Genomic DNA, 18,601 nt, shown 5'->3' with positions numbered 1-18,601 from the left:
ACAGTGGATCATGATTATAGCAAAAACATACAACAGATTGTTTAGGAAGGGTAAGAAACAAACAGAAAGAAATTGCAATGATTTACTCATCCTTTAGCAAAATTTTGTTTTCTGTTTTTCCTACTTTATTTGGAAAGACTAACTATAGGAGGATTACTGGTAGAAGAATGAATAAACACTGTGTTTAGAAGAACAAATTTCTCATACTATAAAAGGTTCTGAGAAGTTCTAAGGCCAAAAGCTATGACACTCAAAATCCAGGTAGAGAAATTTGCAGGAAGCAAAGTATGTTTAACATAGGACTAATTCTAACATAGCCACAGAGTTCTGTCAACATGCCAAGAAAAGAAAAACAGGATAAAATTAATTTTGAGTCCCTTTGTTTCAAGAATCTATTTTCCTTTTTTGTATACTGTACCAGCAATGTCAGCACTAGAGACAGCCCAGAGAGGAAATACTCTCCACACCCAGCTACCCACAGATTATCCAGTAACCTGATCCTGCAAAGAAAAGAGAAAATTGTTTCCCTTAAAAAGAGACCTTCCTAATTCATTAGCATCTCATACAATGCTCACCATTTCTTTTCTGCTAAGATAACCTTATTCCTAGGCTCTAAAATGAACTGTTTTCAGGGTCAAATGGCTGTAGCATCTCCACCAACGGCTGGCATATACATTTCAAATACAAAATACTACTGCTGTGAATTGCAGGACACTTTGAGAAAGAAATTAATGCTTCCCAACTAATCTCTGCTCACTTCATTCCCCAGGTATAAGGGGAAGGAGAAAAAAAGTTCTTAAAGGTGGACCTTTTATATGTATGCAAGCAGAGAACATGAGATTTTGCAAAGTTAAAAATGTTTTTAGGAGTACATACAAGAACCGTGAAGGCCAATGAATAGTTCATAATTAATTTAAAGACGTGTAAAGTTTACTTGAAAATGGGTAGTTTTGTTTCTGTTTTTCCAGTGGTAAATTTACCAGGGTACTAACTTAAGTTTAAAAGATGACGAGGCAGGAAGAAGCACTACAAATACAGGAGCAAACAAAGCCGGATGGGTTGGGTTGATCTGCTAACTTGCTCCCCATCAAATGTCAGATACGGAATTGCCAGATAATAAAGAATCTACTGTACTTTCAAGATTTCAATTTTATATCTAGATTGTGCTGAATTTCATATTTTACTTCTAGATGGAAAAGAAGAAGAAAAACAAAAACCCTAAAAGATTTCCAGACCTTGGGTGTTTACAGGGCCTCCACATAGTAAATCAAGGTACTGCTGTCTTGTTTTCTCCACAGTCAGACAGAAATAATACTGCACCAGCAGAGGTGTGAATTACCCCCATTCATCTTAATGGAGTGTTAACTTCAAAGGCTTGTTTTAACCATTTAAATGCTTAGCTCCTGAGTAAACATTCCATTTAGAAAAAAAAAAAGTACGTTTTAAACATTTACCTTCAATATATAAAAGTAATTTATATTCTTAGCACTTCAAGACTTTTAATTTAGCAAACAAGTCTCCAAATGTTAAAAAAAAGTATATTTTTTGTGCTTTACTTGGTTTTATTTTAAATAGTTATTACCCAATAAATTACGAACTTTAAGCCCATAGTGAGAAGGCCTACATTTTGCAGGAAAAACGCTGAGGAGTACTTGAATACGGTTTTTTGGTAATCTCAGTAAAGGGGGCACTGTTCTTACCACCCATTTTATTAGCTTCCTCCTAACTGATAGGGAAAGTTGTGACTCCAAACTGGCAACTATGTAAGGCAGACTGTTAAAGTAAAATAAAAATGAACACCTCCACAAATAATTTCTTTTGATTTTTAACTAAGTTTTGTGCAGAGTTTTCAATAGGTTACTTGTCCCTTTGTCAAACCTCCCATGATCCTATCCTATGAGCAGGTGACAAATGTATTAATTGATGCCCAGCTGTCATCACACTTAACATTTGCCCCAGGGGGCAGCCTTGCATCTGTTGCAGATTTAGGGTTATTTTAGTATTACTGGAGTTAGATTTATTTAAGCAGCTGAACTCCTATTTGTATTTGGATCCATAATTTCACAAACAGAAAAGTGGATACAAGAAATAGCTTATCAGATTAATGGGCTCTGGCTGACCTGAAGCCACATCGGAGGCCATGCCTGGTTGTACCTCTGAGGCCATGCTAAGTGCCTAGTTTCAGGAAGGCATTAGTAGCCAAATACAGCTGGGGTAAAACTCTGGGAAAGCACTAAAAACGGTGCAAATGGGGCCCTGTGAGTGAAGGCTAGAGAAAGATTCTGAAGACACTACCTGTGCAAGATGGAAGACGAAGAAATTCAAGATGTGTTCCCATGTCCTTGATTAAAATCAAATTCATTTTTACTGGTCCAGATGAAGAAATCAGAGAAAGGCGATAAACATCTAATCTATTAAGAGAGCCTGTTTTGGTCTGCACTTAATTGATACAAACCCATCTAATTCTCACAACACAACCCTATATAATAAGTATCACCTCAATCTTATAGACGTGAAAATTGAGGTTCAGAGAGGTGAAGTAGTATGCCTAAACTAATTTACATCTGAACTCAAGTGTTTTGGAACCAAAAGGTTGGGCTTTCTCCTTTACAGCATGCTGCTGTCAAGTTGCTGAAGAAGTATCTTAATCCAAAAAAGCAGCTCAGTTGTCAATTTTTCAGCCCCAGTTTCCTAAGTGGGATGCAAGGGAGCACCAGCAAAAGTGTGCATTTCCACATATGCAAATTATCACTTTGCATGCAATTCTCTACTTTACGTTGGCACCAGGGTATGATTACATTTTTACTGCTACACCCCGGCTTTGGTAGACTTCTAACAAGGGCCCTTTACATAGAACAGTCACAGGGAGGAGAGCCCTAGCTTCTGATTTCCAACCAGTAATAAGCCATGTCAATGGGAAGACTGAAATGATTTAAAACTCCCAAACAAAATATGATATAAATTACCAATATTTGCCTCTGCTTGCCAAGAAGAAATCACGTTTCAGTGACAAACTGTGAAAGCTCAGAGAACTTTCAAATACAGTCATCATCCCAGTTTTCTAATGAACAACAGAAGAAAACCAGAAAAGTTTCCTAGACAGGATTTGGAGGCAGGGCACAATACCAAGTGGAATAATCCCACATATTGTTATTAGAGATTGATGCTGACGTCATTAACCCACAAGGTAGGATGCAATTTTTTATATAAATTTGATACACTGATTTCCCAAAAACAAAAACACAACACATTACAACAACAACAAAAACCAATAAAACCCAAAACAAATAAGCAAACAAAAGATTGACCTAATATATTTAAGAACATTTTGAGGTGGTTTCTTACGTGAAGAATGTTGAAATGGCAAATGTTTTGTTACATATATATTTACCACAAACAAAACTCACTATACTCCCACTTTCCTCTATTCCCTACTATTTTCTTCTGTTTTTCTATTAATTTTTATAAAAATGTTAGTCCATATAAAGAGGATTCATCCGCAGCACCTTCCAGAATCATTCTTGCATATGAAAGTAAATTATTCTTCATAAAAAGTAGAAAATACTTCTTTCATTTATTAATCCAATCAAAAATGATGAGTGCTAAACTAAAACTTCCAACCAAAATTCCAAAGATAAGCAAAACACAAGCCTGTGGAAATAAGGGGGGGAGGGAAACAATTAGAGTATTTTTTAAAACTCCACCCACCCCAATAACTTTATATTTCATAATATACAGCTCTCTTGATGTAGATAAGATACTTAATATAAGATGATAAATTATTTCTTTAAATAGGATTTCTAAAAAAAAAAAAAAAAAAATTCAACCTACCCCAAGCTTTTTCCATGAGAGAAAATCCTCTCTGCTAAGCTTAAGATAAAACAGTCCGGGAAATACAAAAATCAAACATGTTGATGTGCTGGCACCTTTAAGTGGGAGGGGGAAGAAAAAAGAGGACGTTAACAGATTCAGATGTGAGGCTGGGTACAATTTTATCCATGTTATCCATTTCATTATATGGATTTTTTTGAAATAGAAAACTTACCAACTACACCAAATACATTTCTAATGTCAGGAACATATATTGCAAGCAAAACAATGATAATATTGAGTGCTAGAGTGACCAAAGAATGGTGAATCCATGAAAATGGAAAATTGGAGAAAAATATCATCATTAAAGCTTTCCTTGCCTGTATAATAGAAAAGGAGACTAATTTAAGCAAAAAGTGTCAAAGTCAAAATACATGCTTAGAGCAACACAAATGATATAACAGTAGCCATGATATTCTTGCCCCCTAAACTGTTTAGGGAGCCCTGGTGGGGCAGTGGTTACAGTGGTTAAGAGCTCCGCTGCTAACCAAAAGGTCGGCAGTTTGAATCCACCAGCTGATCCTTGGAAACCTTATGGGGTAGTTCTACTCTGTCCTATAGGGTTGCCATGAGTCGGAATCGACTTGATGGCAACAGGTTTGGTTTAGTTTTTAGAAACTGTTTAGATTCTAGAAAGTTAGCATAAGCTAGTATCAAAGTGTTCATACACATAAACTAAGAAATACACCTCTCTGTGTGAGCTTCATAAACAAATTATTTTGTTTTAATTCTAGAAAAATTTTTCACACATTTTCATTAGGTTGCAAAATTTTTAAAATTACTAACAATAACACTGTGTAATGAAATCTCAATCATTATGATTAAATTATACAGATAGAAGAACAAAAGTTTTAAAATATAAAATAGAAACTATGCCACGGGAAAGAAATATCATTTACTATTGTATTTGCTATCATCTGTTTCACAGCATGTAAATATGAAAACTAGCTCAGGACACTTCTCAGCGCTCAGGTGGGGCAGCAGGCAGTCACATCCCAAAAATGTTTCTCCAGCTCCCGCCGCATGCCTGGCACCACAATCCACACAGGGAGCAGGTAAAGGACTTTGAAGGTCCAGTTCTTAAAGAACTCACTGTTTAGAGATTCAAAACGTCCATCCAGAAGCATTTACACACAAAGCCTTTGTTTCTATTTTCTCAGAAATTCTTAAGATGCTTATGTATAATAACTTAGGTGCAGAATGAAAATCTGTTTTGCCTGTTCAATTGTAATTCCAGAGCAAATACAACCTTTTGACTAAGATTAAACTAGAATGTATATGTGAAAATAAATTTACAATAAACCAAAAGAAGCTTATTTTTGCTAACTCGACTTTTTCTTCTTCATGCACATTCTTTTGAAAACAGAATACAGAATTTAAGAGAAAAAAAAGAAAAAACCAAACCCAAGACGTTAGAAGTACTACAGTCTCTAAATTGGAAACAATGCTGTGGGAAAGTGCAAATCTAAACTAAATCTCAAAAAGCACAAATTAGCTTAGTGGTTCACTGTTATTTTTGTGCTTTCATGGGGCCATATGCAAGTATGAGGTCTTTGATCAATTACTTGACAAATGAATAAGATATACAAGACTATATGTGATTCAAACGTTCTAGTCTGCAACGAATTAGTGTTGCCATATTAGGGAACCACTACACTATGCAACAAAACCTTTAAGAGTACTTACAGGGAAGTGGATTAGAGGGACTGTCAAAAGCACAGCAAATAGTATGCATAACTTCACAGTTATGACAATAACATCATGTGGCAAGTATTTACTATAACCTTGTAGTAATTCTGATTCCACTTTGTCTGTAAATAAATAAAATTATAAGGATCACATTACAAACTACTGAGACATCAATTAATAGCAGAATTATTTTCTTTTGTACAAATGGCTTTTATATTTTGGATTCCCAGTACCAAATCCATCTTCGGCCTTTTCCCTATCTTATGAAACATAGAGATAATAAAGATCTTTTTAAAACCTACAATCTTTTTTTTTTAAATAAAATTAGAAACTAGCACAGGCGAACCTCTAAAATTATGATAAAGAATGCACATATACACACACCTCTTTACAACTTTGCCATCATCTGAATGTTTTGAACAACACTTAATTGTTGTTTATTTATAAAGTGTTTTCACATGTATTGTTGAATTTTGTCCCTATAACAACAGTATGAGATACATAGGTAGGCTCAAAAATATTAAATAACTTGTCCAAGATCACACAACACCAAGTGGCAGAGCTGTAAACCCAAGTTTTGTGTGTATCAAAGTTTGTACATTTTCCTCAATACTACAATGTTTCTTAGACTCTCATAGAGTTTTGCGTATGTTACATGCTTCACCAACATTTCATACGAGGATTCATCTTTCATAAAAAGTGAATGCACTCTTAGGGAAATGGCTTATTTAGCAAGCCAGCATGGTAGTCAGTGATAGGATTTGTACATGCCGACCATGCTTTGTCCTGACACCTCATATGGTGTTCTTCCATTCTGACAATGTCTCCTCCTACCCAGATGAGGGGTATGAAGAGTGAAGGTTCTCAAGAACACTGCATATCAGTGCCTTGTGGAGAAAGATGGCTGCTGTTGTTAGCTGCCATTGAGTAAGCCCCGACTCATGGTGACCCCGTTGTGATGAAATGCTTCCTGATCATGTGCCATCCCCATGATTGGTTGGGGATCAGACCGTTGTGATCCATAGGGTTTTCATTAGCCGATTTCTGGAAGTAGATTGCCAGGCTTTTCTTCCTAGTCTGTCTTAGGCTGGAAGCTCCACTGAAACCTGTTCAGCATCATAGTAACATGCAAGCCTCCGCTGATAGAGGGTGGTGGCTGCACATGAGGTGTATTGCCAGGAATTGAACTGGGTCTCCCAGATGGAAGGACAGAATTCTACTGCTGAAACACCACTGCCCCCATGGTGAAATATTAGTTTGTGTTTAAAATAGAATTGTGCTTTCCTTATTAGAGAGTATACGTTTTAGTAAGGATGCTTTGGGAGAAATAAAAAAACAAATCAAACATACCAGTTTTTAAGGATCTTAAAATTTCTATTACACACATTTAATAGAAAATGTATACACACATATACACACATAGGTGGTAGAAGAAAATTCTATAAACAAAAGGAAATCCAGGAAGGCTTTGTGGAGAAGCCTCATGATATAATGTGCAACAGGATGGTCCTAAAAACCAAACCTGTTGCCATAGAGTCAATTCCAACTCATAGTGACCCTTTAGGACAGAGTAGAACTGCCCCATAGGGTTTCCAAGGCTGTAATCTTTACGGAAGCAGACTGCCACATCTTTCTCCTGTAGAGTGGCTGGTGGGTTTGAACTGCTGACCTTTCGGTTAGCAGCTGAACACTGATGGTACAGGGGCTCAAATTTTGGCACTACAACAAGCAATGTTCAAATCCCACTACTTACTAGGAACTTAACCTCTCTGAATCTCTCAGCTCCTACATCTATAAAATGGGGACAATAATATATTGACCTACAGTTACTGAGAGCATTAAATGAGTTAATGTATGTGTGTTGATATTCAATAATGTGGGGGAAGAGGTTCTCTAGGAGGAAGACCCAAATAAAGCAAAAGTCCTGACGTGGCAAAGGGAATGTTCATCCGAGAAAGAGTAGTTCAGCAGTACTGCAGTGGCTGAAATGTAGCATACTATAGAGCAAAGGGAGTAGTGGGGAGAAGGCTGGAAATGTAGAACAGCATTCAAGGCCCAGAATAGAGCTCTTTGTAGGGTTTGGATTCATTCTGATAGGTCACAGAGATGCTTCATAACTACTTATGAAGAATAGCATATTATGATCCAAACTAAGAGGACAGACTGGCCCAAAACAGGGATAACAGTTAGAAGGCTACTGTCATAATAAGTAAGAAGTAATGAGAATCTGAACTAGACTAGTAACAATGGAAACAGGAGAGAAACTACTTCTGCAAAGTATCAAAGACATACTTTATACAAGGTTGGACTAACAGACTAAATAGAAAACTAAGAAGAGCCAGGAAACCTGGATTCCATTTCCAAATCTGTGAGATACTTGTAGGTCTTTGAAAAATATGGAAAACTATTTTACTTCCATTTTCTGAATCATAAAAATGAGATATTAACACTTCCTGCTTAATAACTTCATAGACTTTTTAAATGGTCTGGCTATTATGCAACCCACCACTCGTCTGTCAGTTTGTTGGACTGTGGTGGCTTGCGTGTTGCTATGATGCTGGAAGCTGTGCCATTGGTATTTCAAATACCAGCAAGCTCACCCATGTGGGCAGGTTTCAGCTGAGCTTCCAGTCTAAGACAGAGTAGGAAGAAGGACTTGGCGATCTACTTCTAAGAAAAACAGGACAGAGAAAACCTTATGAATAGCAATAGAACAGTGTCTGACATAGTGCCAGAAGATGAGCCCCTCAGGTTTGAAGGCACTCAAAATATGACTGGGGAAGAGCTGCCTCCTCAAAGTAGAGTTGACCTTAATGACATACATGGAGTCAAGCTTTCGAGACCTTCGTTTCATGATGTGGCATGACTCAAAATGAGAAGCAGCAGCTGCAAACGTCCATTAATAATCAGAACATGGAATGTATGAAGTCTGAATCTAAGAAAATTGGGTATCATAAAAAATGAAATGGAATGCATAAAGATCAATATCCTAGGCATTAGTGAGCTGAAATGGACTGATATTGGCCACTTTGAATCAGACAATCATATGGTCTACTATGCTGGGATGACAAATTGAAGAGGAATGGCGTCCCATTCATCATCAGAAAGAACATTTTAAGATCTATTCTGAAGTACAATGCTGTCAGTGATAGGATAATATCCATATGCCTACAAGGAAGACCAGTTAATATGCCCAGTATTCAAATTTATACTCCAACCACTAATACCAAATATGAGGAAACTGAAGATTTTTACCAACTTCTGCAGTCTGAAATTGAGCAAACATGTAATTAAGATGTATTGATAATTACTGGTGATTGGAATGAGAAATATGGAAACAAAAAAGAAGGATCTGGAGTTGGAAAGTATGGTCTTGGTGATAGAAACAACACTGGATGTTGCATGACAGAATTTTGCAAGACCAATGACTTCTTCATTGGAAATACCTTTATTCAACGACATAAATGGCAACTACACACGTGGACCTTGCCATATGTAATACCCAGGAACCAAATCAACTACTTCTCTGGAAAGAGACCACGGAGAAGCTCAATATCATCAGTAGGAAGAAGGCCGGGGGCTGACTGTTGACCGGACCATCAATCGCTCATATGCAAGTTCAAGTTGAAGCTGAAGAAAATTAAAACAAGTCAACGAGAGTCAAAGTACGATCTTGCGTGTATCCCACCTGAATTTGAAGACAATCTCAGACATAGATTTGATGCACTGAACACTAATGACCGAAGACCAGATGAGTTGTGGGATGACATCAAGGACATTATACATGAAGAAAGCTAAAGGTCATTCAAAAGGAAAGAACGAAAAGACCAAAATGGATGTCAGAAGAGACTCTGAAACTTGCTCTTGAACATAGAGTAAGCTAAAGTGACTGGAAGAAATGATGAAGTAAAAGAGCTGAACAGATTTCAAAGGGTGGCTCAAGAAGACCAAGTAAAGTATTATAATGAAATGTACAAAGACCTGGAATTAGAAAACCAAAAGGAAAGAACACATTTGGCATTTCTCAAGCTGAAGAAACTGAAGAAAAACTTCAAGCCTCGAGTTGCAATATTGAAGGATTCTGTGTGCAAAATATTGAACAACACAGGAAGCATCAAAAGAAGATGGAAGGAATTCAGAGTCACTGTACCAAAAAGAAATGGTCCACGTTTAACCATTTCAGGAAGTAGCATATGATCAAGAACTGATGGTATTGAAGGAAGGAGTCCAAGATGCACCAAAGGCATTGGCGAAAAACAAGGCTCCAAACGGACACAATGCTGGAAGTAGTCACTAGCCTATGCCAAGAACTTTGGAAGACAGCACCTGGCCAACCGACTAGGAGAGATCCATATTTGTGCCCAGTTCAAAGAAAGGTGATCCAACAGAATGCGGAAATTAACAATCAATATCGTTAACATCACATGCAAGTAAAATTATGCTGAAGATACGTCAAAAACAGTTGCAGTAGTACATTGAAAGGGAACTGCCAGAAATTCAAGCCAGATTCAGAAGTGGAATGAGGGATATCATTGCTGACGTCAGATGGATCTTGGCTGAAAGCAGAGAATACCAGAAAGAGATTTACCTGTGTTTTATTGACCATGCAAAGGCATTCTACTGTGTAGATCATAACAAATTATGATTATGAAGAATGGGAATTTCAGAACACTTAATTGTGCTCATGAGGAACCTATACATAGACCAAGAGGCAGTTGTTTGAACAGAACAAGGAGATACTGAGTGGTTTAAAATCAGCAAAGGTGTACATCAGGGTTGTATTCTTTCACCGTACTTATTCAATCTGTATGCTGAGCAAATGATCTGAGAAGCTGGACTGTATGGAGAAAAACACAGCATTAGGATTGGAGGAAGACTCATTATAATCTGCAATATGCAGATGACACAACCTTGCTTGCTGAAAATGAAGAGGACTTGAAGCACTTACTGATAAAGATCAAAGACTACAACCTTCAGTATGGATTACACCTCAACATAAAGAAAACAAAAATCTTCACAACTGGGCCGATAAGCAACATCATCATAAATGGAGAAAATGCTGAAGTTGTCAAGGATTTCATTTTACTTGGATCCACAATCAATGCCCATGGAAGCAGCAGTCAAGACATCGAAGAATGTGTTACTTTGGGAAAATCTGCTGCAAAAGACCTCTTTAAAGTGTTAAAAGGCAAAGATGTCACTTTGAGGGCTAAGGTGCACCTGACCCAAGCCATGGTATTTTCAATCGCCTCATATGCATGCAAAAGCTAGACGTGGAATAAGGAAGACTGAAAAAGAATTATAGTGCTGGCAAAGAATATTGGATATACCATGGACTGCCAGAAGAACAAATAAGTCTGTCTTAAAAGAAGTTCAGCCAGAGTGCTCCTTGGAAGCTTCGATGGTGAGATTTCGTTTCACATACTTTGGACATGTTAGCAGGAGGGACCAGTCCCTGGAGAACAACATCATGCTTAGTAAAGTAGAGGGTCAGCGAAAAAGAGGAAGACCTTCAACAAGATGGACTGACACAGTGGCTGGAACAATGGGCTCAAACGTGGCAATGACTGTGAGGATGGTGCAGGACCAGCTAGTTCTGTTGTACACAGGTTTGCTACGAGTCGGAACCAACTCAATGGCACCTAACAGCAACAATCTTGCAACACTTGCTCATTGGCCTGGTTCACCAGAGGCACACTTTTCTCTTCCTTGTCCTATAAGGCTATAACATCTGTAATCAGAGCAAGTATTATTAATCTAGGTACATACTTATAGGTCACCTTAATCTGACAAAATTTAGATATAAACTAGGCTTTGGGAGCTCTGCATAAAAGGATCCCAAGCAGGATGCCTGAAAAACTAGATTTATTACAAATTCAAAATACCTGTCACATGTCTACTTTCTATCCTCTTAGGATGAAAACCTTTCTTCTGAGCCAGTCAAGTCTGTGTTCTTAGCTGAGCCTTAACATATGTAAGGGATAGAGTAAAACAAGCTTCTCTGATTCAGACAAATCTCTACAAATCTTAGTAAGAAATTGATGGTGACCTCTGCAAGTTACATATGCCTTTGAAGTCAGGAGGCTGTCCTGTTCAATACACATTGTCAAACAGGGCATGAAGTTTATGAAGATTATCGCAGAGTAGCAGAAAGAACACTAGGTTTTTATTCAGGAAATATGCCACTAATTGTGTGATAGGTCACTGCATCTCTCTGGGCCTCAACTGCTCATCTGTAAAATGGGTTGAAGACTTTAACCCATGACCAATCCTTTTGACAAGATCTCAGTCTCAATAAGAAATTTCATGAGACTGAGAATTACTGTTACACTGATAAAAAGATACCATAAAAGATTTTTCTTGTTTATGATTTATTTAACAAATAATAAAAAAAAAAAAACCCAGTGTGAACAGCAAATCAGTATCTGAATCTTTTTCTGCCTTTAGAGAAGGAATAACTTTCATATCAGTCTGTCTATCTATGTATCTAATCTTCTACCTACCTACCTACTTACTGTATTTTTACACAAATAACGCACACTTTCCACATTTGTTTGCCAACTGCTCCCTCCCCCCAGCCCCAGGTATTTTCATAAGTGTCACTATGCCAATTTTTTTCTACATGTTGCTGAAAAAAGAAATTAGCATAGCACATTTACAACAATACCTGGGGGGAGGTGCGGTTGGCAAAGAAATGTAGGTGCCCATTATTTGCATAAAAATGACACCTACCTACCACGTGATTTTTCTTAGTTTTCTATTTCTCCACTATATAACATTTGGATACTCTGAAGAATATGCACTGGTGGAGAAGGAATTAAGTCAGAGATAAAATTACAGCTTTACTTGATAACCAGGCAAATCCCTAAGAAATGTTTAATTTGCATGCATGAAAATCTTTAGCCTCTGTGTGATCTCTGAGGCCAAACAACAATTACAGATAGATAGATATAGAGAGATAGATAGGTAGGTAGGGAGGTAGATAGATATACAGATATGGCTGGAGCTTAAGTGAGTTTTTCCAAAAGTTCACTTTAACAGAAACTTGGAACAAGAGAAAGCTGGGTTTTATAGCATAATTCCTGAGTAGGCAGCACAGTAATAAGGCACTGACTTTAGAGACAAACAGAACTGGATTCAAATCCTGACTCCATTATTTGTTAGCTGCATGTATCTGGCCAAAATGCTCAACCTACGTGAACCTACACCCAATTTACAGGGTTGTTGAAAGGATTAAGTTAGGCAATGTATGTAAAATACCTGGTACTTACTTAAAAAATACTAGCTCGATAAACTTATTAGCATTCATCCCTCCTCCAATTCCCTTTGAATCTAAGCTTTCTTATAATTTAGTACAACTCTTAAGCATCTAATGGTGATTCATGTAACTATTTCTCAGTCATACTGGAGATAGGTAGGTCATCTGAGGTTTCTTCCAGATAGTCCTACTTATTTTTTTTGAGGGAGGAGAGAAGAATGAGGTCCGCTTTTTTGGACTTTTGCTCTGTCTTAAAGATCCCTAAATACAATAGTATTTGTGCCAGGTGACAATTTTAAATTCTAAAAATATGCAGCTATTCTGCTATACTCTTTGTAGAATCTCAGCAGAGATCCTGCTACAGTATCTTACTGATACAGTCTTACTGAGCTCAGGTCTTCATAAAAACCAACAAATTCAACAACCAAAAATAGAGCTAATATATTTCATGAGAAATGTGGCTATCTGTTTTAGCTTTCTTTACAGTATATGTGCAGGGCACCATGCTCTGACTGGCAATAATGCTTCTCCTGATGGTGTGCACAGAGCTCTACTGCTCTCATGCTACCAGGGATTGCTGGCATGAATACACAAATGCAAGAGCAGATTTAAACTGATGGACAGCCTTTATTATTGTTTAAATAATATAGAGATAGCAAGAAAAGGACTATATAGAGCAACTATAGCTTTCTCACATGCAGAAAACTCCAAGATAATACTCACAGCACACCCTGAAAAGTTACCATATTTAAATTAAATTTTATTAAAGATAGTAAGAGAAATGCAGTGCTGAAAAATAAAGCAAGTGAAATTATAAAACAATTATAATAATAATGATAATATTAATAGTAACACAGCACCAGCAGTAGTTCTCATTTGTGGAGGACTACCCAGAAGCGCCTTGAAAAAAGGCCTGGCCCTCTACTTCCAAAAAATCAGCTATTGAAAACCCTACAGAGCACAGTTCTACTCTGACACACATAGAGTCGAATCGACTCGACAGCAGCTGGATTTTGGTTTTGCTATATAGCAGGTACTGTAACAAGTATTTCATGCAAAACTCATTTACTCCTCAATACAACCCTATGCAGTTACCCCATGTTACAGATTAGGAGGTGAAGACTAAAAATGGTGGCATGGGGGTGACGGATCGCCTCGTCTAACTTCACAAGGGGGAAGGAGAATCATTAGCATCAACAGCCTAATGCTGATTGTTATGAAGTGGAGGTGAGACATACCTCCACCTTCCAACCTTTTTACCAATTCTGACACCAGCTGTCCCTCCCATGGCACTCTCTACTTCTCTGCTGGGTTTGATAATTCATTGCAATGACCACACAGAACTCACAGACCATACTCACAGTTATGGGGCTTATTAGGGAAGTAACAGGTTACAATTCAGGATCAGGAACTACTCAGGATACAGTTCTTTGGTCAGGACAGCTTCTTAGCCGGGCCCACCGGCAGGCCTCTCTCTGGCCCTTGGCCCCTTGGCCTGGCCTCTGCACTGCTTGGGCAAGTGTTACAAAGCTCTTTAGCTCTGCCAATAAGTGCCCGGGGGCACCCCACTCCTCCAGTAAGCCTCCTGCCTGAAAGTGCTCAGCTCTCACTTCATGGGTTGGCACACCCACTGTAGCCGCCTTGCTCCATGGGCTGGGAAGCCCACTGCACCACCTCACACGGGCTCCTGGTTCTGCTGCCTTTTCTCTGCCTCTGCTTCTCGTTGTCTCATGCCTTCTCCAACGTTACAATTCTCTCTCTCTGTCTCCTGGGTCTCGGAGGTCCTCAGGCAGGGGCCGCAGGTCCAAAGGACATGCTCTATTCCTATCTTTTCTTGGCGGTAGTGAGGTCCCCCCTTTCTGCCTCTGGGATGGCTCATATTAAGCCTGACAGGATGCCAAAATTGACCAATCCCCTCATTAGGGTTCCATACACCTTATTTGCATAGTCCCACTCACACAAGGGTACCATGCACTTTATTTGCATTATTAGCAAACTGTCTAATCCCTTGGTGGGCCACAAGCACCTCATTTGCATAGTTTCACCAAATCTTTTGGTGGGAGTTACAAGACTGTGGCTAGAAAGGCCATATAAAAGTGATCCATCACACTGCAAAGACACTGCAAGAATTTGACAAATTGAGTGTAATTTGTGTTATAATTTGCTTGTTTGCAAATTAAACAAATATATTTGCAAATTAAATGAAAGCTGACAAATTGTTTTCCTTTTTCTAGAGTTTTAAGTTTTACTTTTGCTTGAGGTTCTTATTGGAAGGAAAAAAAAATACTAAGCAGAAATTTTTCAAAAATAAAAGAGAATTTGAATTTTATTTTATGAGTTTAAAAGAATTTTTTCTTTTTTAATTAAGAAGAAAAGTGGTAGTGCATCACAGAATACACACCTGCTGGATCCTGGGATAATTAAGTCTGAAGGCCAAGATCTCTTACATGTAAGTGTATAACTACAGTCCAGTATAAAATCTTTTCCTTTCTCAATTTATTCTTTTTCAGTTAAGATGAATGACCCCCTCATATCCTGACAGTATCTAATATATCGAATTCTCAATTAAGATAGAATTATTGAACATTTTTTTCTTGTAAAAACACGTCAGTATCCCTAAGCTTGAAGTTTTACTTAGGTGTTTAAAAAAATTTTCATATGAAGTGATTAACCTTGGACTTGCTTTACCTTTATAAGAGAAAGTGAATCAATTCTTTAAGGCCCCTAGGGCCTCCACAGTACACTGCATTGTAATCTGGCAGCCTGAACAAATTAATTTATAAATGAAAGGTAGAAATAAAGTTCATACTCAGGTATGAGAACATCTCTACAATAATTTAGCCAAGGTTTTGTCATCTATAATTAAAGAATACACTTACCATAAAAAGTGAGGTACCCAAAGAGTGCAGATATAAAATAAAGGAGAAAACTTAAAGCAACTGCAGTATTGGTTACATTCTGCATTCTTTTCTTCGAAGGGCTAAAAGACAAAAAATGGCAGAAGTATAATCAGTAATCTGAATTATACCTAAAGAAACAAATATGTCCCAACCTAGTCAAGAGGATTTCTTAACCATTCAAACCCAGGTCATTAATAACTATACACTAGAGCCCTGATATGAAATTACTACACAAAGATTACACTTCCAGGTGGCATACTCAACTTGGACATAACTAACTCTTGTTTTATTTGTTTTTGTTTTTTTTAAACTAACATTTAGAATCCAGTGACGGGAAGAAAGAATTCATAAGGGAGAATGCCACTCAATTTGAAAGTCCTAGAGGTAAAGAGACAAACAATGTATTTAAAATATTCCAGGATTCTACAGTACCTTTGAAGTTCACAGTATATGGGCAATATGGAGGTATGGCAGAGAAATGAAAACGCCATGGTTGGTATGGCATAAGCACTCTGAAAAAATTTAAAAAAAGATGAAATTATTAAATGCTACTCTGTTGAAAGCACTACTGCATTTGACAGTAAACTCAATTCTTTAAAAAAAAATAAATTTGGTTACATTTATTTCATTTTTCATGAATCAAGTCTTTATAAGTTTTTTTTTTTATTAAGAGAGACACAGTTATGGCCAACAGCAAATGTCTGAATTGATTGCTGGCTTGCCTGTACTAGCCAGAATGTTTCTTGGCTCCCTTCCCATACCATGGTGCTTTTACTAACAATACAACAGATTCTGTATTACCAGATTAAGTTAAATATCCATCCCTAGTCCAAAAAAAACACAATTTTTGTTTATCGGCATCACTGATTCATCTATATTATTTGGGTAAGATAAAAATAATTTAAAACCAAAAAAACCAAACCTGTTGCCATCAAGTCAATCCTGACTCATAGCGACCCTAAAGGACAGGGTAGAACTGCCCTATAGGGTTTCCCAGGCTAAAAATCTTTACAGAAGCAGACTGCCACATCTTTCTCCCTTGGAGAAGCTGATGGGTTCCAACTCCCCACCTTCTAGTTTGCAGTCGAGTGATTAACCATTGTGTCACCAGCGCTCCCAAAAATAATTTAGGTCAGATAAATAGTATTTAGGTAAAATAAAAATAATAACATTTTGTTCTTATTGTAATTCCCAGGCTTTCCTAATGTATGCAACTTAAATACATTTCATTACCCTGATAAACAATAATAGTTAAAGCCTTCAAACCTGCTTTCTTCAACTCAGTCTACAGGGAATACTGAAAATATTAATCTTATTTTAGTATTGCCAGGATCTTTGAATAGGATATTTTTTAATAAGAATGAACATCATCTATTCTAGACCTACATATTCTTAGTGAACCAGCCTAAGTTTGTTTGTTTGTTTTTTAATTAGAATATACAAAAGCCAAAGGAAGTTACAAAACAAACCAATGGTACCATCTAAATAAAAACACTGTTTCTGCAAAATGGATGGTAATTTACTTTCTCTTTTTTGCTCTAAAAAAATTTCACCCCAACCAACTCTAGGCTCTTCAGCAAAAGAAGTTCCAGATGACTGAAGACTTATCTTGGGACATAAAGCCTAGACTCCTAAAATATCTGAAGAAGGCTGGGAGGTAGAAAGCTGTAATGTTTCCTGAGACTGGATTAGGGAAATGAGAGTTTGATTCACAAATTTTCTGTTTCACATATTACTCAATTTCCTGGCTTGTCAATTACCCTACCAAGATCCTTAAAGCACATGGAAGTCTTTACCATGTAAAAGATGTGGTAACCTCGCTGTGGGACTGGAAAGACATTAAAAACTGGGGATTAGAAGGAAAAGGTTGCATAGAGGAGCGACCACCCTAACGTTCTACACTAATAGAGTTGTACATGAGTGGAGAGAGTACCTGTGACCTACAAAATAACATTTCAGCAGAATCAAAAAGTAATGATGAAGATACTTCAGCAATAGGAGGGACGTCACACTCTTCTAGACTGGTGAAGCAGAGACACAGACCAAGATTATAGTTCCTGTTTCCTCTGCTGACTCTCAGGGGCTCTTGCAGCTATTTCCAGCTTGTGGATGGAAAAGTAGGGTATCCTAGGGCCTTAGGGATTTGGTCTTCTCTTCTCTGCTCCAGGCATCATAAGTTTCAACTTTGGAAGGTCGGCTAGAAGACATATTGGCAGTACTCAATTTGCTTTCAGTGATGAAGCTGTTTAGCTATAGACCAAGGTTCCACTCACAATGGAGGAGTTTTTGATGTAATTGACTCTTTAGCTTTACAAGTCCAGAGGGCAACAGGAAGTCTGTATCCACAGAGGACCTTATTGGCCAGACCAGACATTCCGTAAATCTGTTCTCTTAAGCAGTGCCCATTTAAAACAGGCCCCATTTAAAGACATGCCAAAAAAAAAAAAAAGGTGGCTGTTTCATAATGGGCCACCCTGTGTCAAATAATATTATTCTTCTGGTAAGGCGGACCTATACTTAGTACTTTTGTGAAAATTAATTAGTTACAGGTACAAAGACTTATGAGACCCTGTTACACAAATCTTTTAAAACTTGAAATGTGGAAAATCAACCAAAAGTATCTGTTAATAACTTACACACCTCTTTGGAGAAATGAAAGAGCTTTGGTTTACAATCAACTGTAGCATTTGAAATCTGTTTAAGAGGATTGGGGGGAAAAGAGAAACCAACAGCAATTAAGAGTCAGAATACATTAAGAAAAATGATAAACGTTATATTACTAGGCTTTCAAATAAAAATATTTCAAAACAGTGTTCCCAAATGCAGTTATTAATTAGAAATAGATCATTACTCTGATTATTTTTTTTAGCTTAAAATAAAAAGA

General features: G+C 37.4%; 1 protein-coding gene across 3 annotated transcripts in view; it reads right to left on the bottom strand.

Annotated features, from left to right (window-relative positions):
* Positions 1-3,435: 3,435 nt before the first annotated feature.
* The window catches only part of SLC38A6 (solute carrier family 38 member 6), a 65,423-nt gene continuing 50,257 nt past the window's right edge, over positions 3,436-18,601 (bottom strand). For 2 of the 3 annotated variants that reach the window (XM_004370925.2, XM_023726259.1), the window contains exons 10-16: positions 18,358-18,411; positions 16,150-16,229; positions 15,697-15,797; positions 5,557-5,681; positions 4,046-4,190; positions 3,832-3,926; positions 3,436-3,651 (exon numbers count right to left, since the gene is read on the bottom strand). In XM_004370925.2, coding sequence (XP_004370982.1) covers positions 3,571-3,651; positions 3,832-3,926; positions 4,046-4,190; positions 5,557-5,681; positions 15,697-15,797; positions 16,150-16,229; positions 18,358-18,411 — 681 coding nt within the window. In that variant the 3' untranslated portion in view covers positions 3,436-3,570. The remainder of the gene's footprint in view (positions 3,652-3,831; positions 3,927-4,045; positions 4,191-5,556; positions 5,682-15,696; positions 15,798-16,149; positions 16,230-18,357; positions 18,412-18,601) is intronic. The other variant, XM_023726260.1, reaches the window with a different exon arrangement.

Source organism: Trichechus manatus, unplaced genomic scaffold, assembly GCF_000243295.1.
Source record: "Trichechus manatus latirostris isolate Lorelei unplaced genomic scaffold, TriManLat1.0 scaffold00010, whole genome shotgun sequence".
NCBI lineage: Eukaryota > Metazoa > Chordata > Mammalia > Sirenia > Trichechidae > Trichechus > Trichechus manatus.
The sequence above is the reverse complement of the archived record's forward strand: the minus strand, read 5'-3'. Positions and strand labels throughout refer to the sequence as shown.